We start from the raw sequence: 7193 nt of genomic DNA, 5'->3' as shown, positions 1-7193 counted from the left end.
AATGTTGCAAGGACAATCTGTATAATGCTTACCGTTTATTAAAAACAGTATCCTGAAATGCAAAGAATTCAAATTGCTGTATCGGCGGACAGAGGCGGTTTCTCACAAGTAGATTATATTTTTAAGGTGTTTTTTTCCGAAGTCGCAAAAGTATGACGTCACAACAATGTGATTGGTCACTTGCAATGTTGAACCTGGAACAACATTTATTATGATGATGTGGGAACAACACCGACACGAGGATATCGTGCGGCGGACTAACTGGGACACGTTCACGGCCGTGCGTCTGCCGCCAAATTCAAAACGAGCTCAAATTTTCTTCAAAGGTCAGATTAAAGACCGGGCTCCGGGTAGGGGGGGGGGCGCTGTGGGCATTTACGCGTCACAGGTTTGTGGAGTGTGTGTGTTTAATCGCATTTAACGCCGTTGGGTCTTTGATCAGGTTTTTAAACGCTGAGCTGATCAGCTTACCACAGGAACTCTTAAGGTTAATGCTGAAAGTCATATTTATTCATTCATTTGTCACTGCTCAGTTTAAAGTTGATTCGCAGTGGAGATAACAAATATAAGTAAGGCTGATCATGTGACTCTGCACACCTGGGTGAACTCTGGGTGATTTCTGATTCATAAAATCTCTCCAATCCTCGGTAGCTTTGTGTAACATGTATGATGATTTTTTTTCTTCCATTAGGCCGTTTCCTTGGTGACAGCAGGGGGGCAGGGTCTGTAGGCACAGGGTTTGTCCAATCACAGGCCTTGTTTGGCGAGAGAGGCGGACACCTTACGGAAAGAGGAAGTGGTGTGTTAGCATATGTTATGTTTTTACTTTGTGATTTTTTTTTTTTTAATTTTTTTTTTTCCGGACTTCTTACCTCATCGGCCAGGGTGTTGAGGGGTGGAGTTTCAGTTGCATTAAGACTTCCATGGGAGGAAGTGTTGCTAAGATCACAAGGGGAGGAGTCAGCCTGGATGATGATTTCAGCACCGTGGTCGGTCCGAGCTTTGGCGCTCTCTCTGAAGCTCAGCTTCTGAGTCTCGATCTGCAAACACACATGCAGGTATCACATGACTGGGAATCAGGTCACATGACAAAAATGTGCTGCTCCTGAGCTGGGTGTGTAAAGCGCCAAATAAAAGGACAAAAGAAATTATGCTTCCACTGTAAGCGGACAGAGTTTACAGCAGAGGACAAATTAGGTCGCGTGACACCGGTGACCTGCGTGAGCAGGGCCGAAGAAGTCTCCATTTACGGAGGAGACAGCGGTCTTCTGCGTGCAGGACGTTGTTTGAAGTTTCTATGACACTGCGGTGTAACAGAGGAGTCGGGAGTGCTGACTCTGCTCCTCCGACCCCCATGAGGAGGTGGATGTTAGTGCGTACCTTCTTCTTCCCTCCTCCCGGCACATGAGTGACGTTCTCCAGAGAGCCGACTTTGGACTGAATGGTCTTAAACTCCACCTTCTCCGACTTGATCTCCACCTTCCCTCCACCTGAGGAGTAGAGCGAAGAGATCAGCCGGTACTACTCGTCTGTGCTACTTTTTATTGATCAGCTCTCCACTTAATCTCAAGATATGTGATTGTGGTGTGGAACGTTACCTGGTTTGTGGTGGATGTTGTCTTTGGAGCCGCACTTTGATGTCACATTACTGAGATCCAGCTTCTTGTTGATGATCTGAACCTACAGACAGACAGGTGAGTGTCAGGATCTACCTGAGAGTCAGCTCTGCACAGCAGGTGGACGGATGTACGTTACCTTGCCCCCTCCAGGTGAGTGTTTCAGGTTCTCCGTGGACCCAACCTTTGACTTCACATTGCTGAGGTCGGGCATTGGATGAGAGGGGAGGGGGGGCGTCCGTCCACGAGCACAGCCAGGAGACCTGGGGGGGGTCCGGACCACCGCCACCTGCAGAATGGCAGAACCATTTTAACCACTGGTACCAGTTACAGACACTGTCAGAACCAGTCCTTCTGTTATTGGCTCTTAAAATCCTGCTCCTCACATACAAGGTCTTAAATAATCAGGCCCCATCTTATCTTAATGACCTTGTGGTACCATATCACCCTATTAGAGCACTTCGCTCTCGCTCTGCAGGCCTACTTGTTGTTCCTAGAGTATTTAAAAGTAGAATGGGAGGCAGAGCCTTCAGTTTTCAGGCCCCTCTTCTGTGGAACCAGCTTCCAGTTTGGATTAAGGAGACAGACACTATCTCTACTTTCAAGATTAGACTTCAAACTTTCCTTTTTGCTAAAGCATATAGTTAGGGCTGGACCAGGTGACCCTGAATCCTCCCTTAGTTAAGCTGCAATAGACGTAGGCTGCCGGGGGATTCCCATGATGCACTGGGTGTTTCTTCTTCACTCACTATGTGTTAACAGACCTCTCTGCATTGAATCATATCTGTTATTAACCTCTGTCTCTCTTCCACAGCATGTCTTTATTCTGTCTTCCTTCTCTCACCCCAACCAATCACAGCAGATGGCCCCGCCCCTCCCTGAGCCTGGTTCTGCCGGAGGTTTCTTCCTGTTAAAAGGGAGTTTGTCCTTCCCACTGTCGCCAAAGTGCTGCTCATAGGGGGTCATATGATTGTTGGGTTTTTCTCTGTATGTATTATTGTATTGAATTCTATTCTATTCTAAAGTTTGCAGATGACACTGCAGTGATAGGATGCATCGCGCACAGGCAGTCCAAACAGTCGTTACATTAATTGTGAGGTGATGCGCTCATCAGTGAAAATGAAGACCTGCAGTTTTACTTAATGCTGTGTAAATCACACAGAACTACACACATTATGTACGGATCATTTCAGTAACATGCGTGCTCTGGAACAACATAGTGACTGCAGACAGAACGACCCTGCTGAACCAGTAACCCTCTGTCAGAGTACCTATACACTGCTGTACTGCTGGTTTGACTGCAGTAAAGCGTATGAATACTTCAGCACCTATCTCAGGTGTTCTCACCTTCTTCACCTCTCTGTTAGGCGTGGACGATCGGCTGGTGGGAGAACGACTTCCTGGACTGCTGACGCCGTCCACAGACTCTGACAGACAGACACGGGTTAGTGGCTCTGATGGGTTAAACTGGTGTGACTGGTTATACTGGGTCAGTGTACCTGTGCTCTTGGCTGAGATCATCTTGGCTGCTCTGGTGCCTCCTGCTGTCCTGGAGGCCTGAAACACAATGTCGGTTACCATGGTGAAAAGGAGCAAGGTCTGAAAGCTGTGAATTTGGGAAAAATCTTCCAGTTCGTGAACATTTCCCATCATCGTGTTGGCCTCGTGCATGGCGCCAGCCTCTGGGAACAGCTGATTATTGATTCCGATCAGTAAGTGTACAGATTTACCTTCATTGATTCTTCAGAAGTTGCCTTCACAGCGGCTTTTTCTGTGGGAGGATTAAAAAAATATCTTAATGTGGACTAATAATCAAAGAACAGCCAGAGTTCGTCGATCGCTGACTCTCTGACTTTGGTAAAAGTTGCTGCTCGTCAGGTTTTTTCATGTTCATCTTATGTGGAGCAAGAGTCTCTTTCTTCTCCGGCTCCAGTTAACAGCCATCCAATCAGAGTGGAGGGGTGGAGCAAAATAAATTGGGAGTAGGGTTAGGATTAAAGCTCAGTCAGGTGATCAGTTTCTCGTAACACCTTTAGTTATCGATCAAATGTCAGTAATTATTGTTACCAACCTTCCATCTTCTGCGTTTCATAGGCGGGGCCATCTGTGAGGGGGGCGGAGTCTCCATCCATCTTCACTCCTACAGAGGAGGGGAGGACACAGAGAAGAGAGGTGATGAAGAGGAGTCAGTGAGCATGCTCAGGCACGGTGAATCACCATGATGATGATGATGATAATGCAGAAATATAATCATAAAAGTCTGAATGTGTCAGCGCAGCTACACCCGAGCCCGCTCTTCCTCCTCCTCCGTGTTAGCTCCGGGCCTAACAGCAGCCTGCGGACTGATCCGGTCACCGCAAACCCGCCGCAGCTGCTCCGAGAATCTCCGAGGAGGAGGATGAAGAGGGTGAAGAGAAGGAGGACGGGCGTTGTCCGGCTCTTACCTCCTGCTGCTGCTGCTGCTGTCGGTCCGTCTGCTGCTCCCGGTCCGTCTGCTGCTCCACCCTGCGCCGCTCTAACAGGGAGGGAGGGGGGCGCAGGCTGCTGCATGCCGGGAGGAAGCTGCCGTTACCATGGCAATCCGTTGCATCCAGAAGGAGGAGAGAAAGTGTCGCGTTCTCGTCTCAGGTCGCACGCGATGACAGCGATGAAGTTCCGGCTCTCTTTATACACATTAAAGCAGCTTAAATAACGCGATTCTGCTCCACAGAGTGAAATTCTCACAGGTGTGAGGGGTCACAGTAATCTGAACCGGAACTGCAGCTGCACACAGGTGAGAATAAAACAACAGCACCTGATATGTGATTGCCTGGGACACAGAGACACACAGTGAGATCACTGCACTCGCCACTTCGACATAGTGGGCGGAGTTTTGCGATCGTTACCTGAATCGCAGGTATGAGCACAGAGCGTACCTATCAAAATAACAGGAAGGAAGTTTTGACCAAAGCTGACCTGTGCTGTAAACTTCTTAAACATTAAAGTTGTCTGCTTGAGCTTTGAGGTCACAGTTCAGATAGGCCGAGCATGGATTATTCTCCACGACTGATTCTAAAGCAGCCTGACAGTTCTGAGCATGAGCTGAAGCTCTGTGTCACAAGTTCGGAGGTCAGTGCCAGGAAGGCCTCAGCTCACCTGGCTTTGCTCGAATGGATTGTGTGCAGTAGCGGTTTTTGATATGGGCGGATGCCCGGGGCGGCATCACGGGCATCGGAAAATAAAAATAAAGAATTACTCGTACTCATGCTGCTCCAACGTCAGCGCATATTGGGAATGGCATAGTCACCGATCGGTTTTCTATCGCCCTTTGCGAGGTGCGCCTGCGGTACAGGGAGGCGGGGGATTCTCTGGCTGGCTGGAGCAGCATCTAATAACCAACTCGCAAAATAAAACAAAATAAAAACAAACAACAAACACGAAAACACCAGACATCATGATACAGACTTATATCTGCACCGATGTTTTTTTCGAAATTCTATAAAGTGAGCGCGAGAGCCCTCGGTGCGCCTGCTCACTGCTGAAGTCAAAGTAAACTTTATTGTCATCTCCGCTACATAAAGTCCAGTATGTAGAGAGACGAGACGACGAGGCTCCAGTTACAGCAGTGCAAGTAAACAAACAATAAATATAAGAAGAGTAAGAAAATAATTACACACTTTAGGACTCGGGGTAAAGGGATCAATAACAATTTAAAATTTATAATTTACAGTTTGATGATTTAAAGTCTCACACACAATCCGTCAAAAGGGGAGGGACCGGCTGCTTCCAAATAGAGCACATTTCATTTATAATGATGTAAATCCAAGCCCATTATGTATTCATGATTTGAATCCTGGGTTGTGCAAAATCCCAGAAATGCACCTTAGACAAAGTGAATCTGTGAACTAAGGTGTAGGTGTGTTAGGTTATGTTGTGGTGATCCTCGGGTTGGGGGATGGGTGTTTATACTGGAGTGCAAAATTAAAACCAATGGAAGATGGACAAGAAAAGTTCAAAGCCATCAGGTGCTCAGTTTAGAAAAAATAGAAAAGAAGAGGAGGAGAAACAAGCAACAGATGCAGGTAAGCAGATGTGTCACTGGATAATGGCAGGTCATCCTGAAACTATCAGAATCAGAATAGGAAATTATGTGGGTTACAGTTGTCGCCCCGCACTATATCATGGCTCAAGAGTTGGGAGTTCGCCTTATAATCGGAAGGTTGCCAGTTCGAGCCCCGGCTTGGACAGTCTCGGTCGTTGTGTCCTTGGGCAAGACACTTCACCCGTTGCCTACTGGTGGTGGTCAGAGGGCCCGGTGGCGCCAGTGTCCGGCAGCCTCGCCTCTGTCAGTGCGCCCCAGGGTGGCTGTGGCTACAATGTAGCTGCTATCACCAGTGTGTGAATGTGTGTATGAATGGATGTGTAAAGCGCTTTACAAATACAGGCCATTTACTTAAAATCCTTTCATTTGCTTAAAAGTGTGCCTTATGTTCAAGGTTCAAGGTTCTTTATTTGTCACATGCATAGTTATACAAGTATAACACACAGTGAAATGTAGCCTGACACGCTCCTCGACATGTGCACAAATTGGAGGGGGGGGGGGGGGGTATATATATATATATAAAAAAACAAAAAAAAAACACCCAGCACGCCCCTGTGGGCGGTTTATCCTTCAAGCTCGGGTCCTCTACCAGAGGCCTGGGAGCTTGAGGGTCCTGCGCAGTATCTTAGCTGTTCCCAGGACTGCGCTCTTCTGGACAGAGATCTCCGATGTTATTCCCGGGATCTGCTGGAGCCACTCGCCTAGCTTGGGAGTCACCGCACCTAGTGCTCCGATTACCACGGGGACCACCGTTACCTTCACCCTCCACATCCTCTCGAGCTCTTCTCTGAGCCCTTGGTATTTCTCCAGCTTCTCGTGTTCCTTCTTCCTGATGTTGCTGTCATTCGGAACCGCTACATCGATCACTATGGCCGTCTTCTTCTGTTTGTCTACCACCACTGTGTCCGGTTGGTTAGCCACCACCATTTTGTCCGTCTGTATCTGGAAGTCCCACAGGATCTTAGCTCGGTCATTCTCCACCACCCTTGGGGGCATCTCCCATTTTGACCTCGGGACTTCCAGGTTATACTCGGCACAGATGTTCCTGTACACTATGCCGGCCACTTGGTTATGGCGTTCCATGTATGCCTTGCCTGCTAGCATCTTGCACCCTGCTGTTATGTGCTGGATTGTCTCTGGGGCATCTTTACACAGCCTGCACCTGGGGTCTTGCCTGGTGCGATAGACCCCAGCCTCTATGGATCTTGTACTCAGAGCTTGTTCTTGTGCTGCCATGATTAGTGCCTCTGTGCTGTCTTTCAGTCCAGCTTTGTCCAGCCACTGGTAGGATTTCTGGATATCAGCCACCTCCTCTATCTGCCGGTGGTACATACCGTGCAGGGGCCTGTCCTTCCATGATGGTTCCTCGTCTCCCTCCTCTTTCTTGGGTTTCTGCTGCCTGAGGTATTCACTGAGCACTCGGTCAGTTGGGGCCATCTTCCCAATGTATTCTTGGATGTTCGTTGTCTCATCCTGGACTGTGGTGCTGACACTCA

General features: G+C 48.3%; 1 protein-coding gene across 1 annotated transcript; it reads right to left on the bottom strand.

Annotated features, from left to right (window-relative positions):
- Positions 1–134: 134 nt before the first annotated feature.
- Positions 135–4440, bottom strand: maptb (microtubule-associated protein tau b). Its single transcript, XM_040045350.1, has 10 exons — positions 4061–4440; positions 3688–3756; positions 3347–3387; positions 3116–3173; positions 2964–3043; positions 1756–1905; positions 1599–1680; positions 1381–1490; positions 873–1040; positions 135–780 (listed from the first exon to the last, which is right to left on the bottom strand). Exons 1-10 carry the CDS (start codon positions 4164–4166, stop codon positions 748–750), a joined length of 897 nt encoding a protein of 298 aa, XP_039901284.1. The 5' UTR covers positions 4167–4440; the 3' UTR covers positions 135–747.
- Positions 4441–7193: the final 2753 nt, after the last annotated feature.

The sequence above is a fragment of the Simochromis diagramma genome, unplaced genomic scaffold (assembly GCF_900408965.1).
Source record: "Simochromis diagramma unplaced genomic scaffold, fSimDia1.1 OVJJ01000055.1, whole genome shotgun sequence".
NCBI classification, from domain to species: domain Eukaryota; kingdom Metazoa; phylum Chordata; class Actinopteri; order Cichliformes; family Cichlidae; genus Simochromis; species Simochromis diagramma.
The sequence above is the reverse complement of the archived record's forward strand: the minus strand, read 5'-3'. Positions and strand labels throughout refer to the sequence as shown.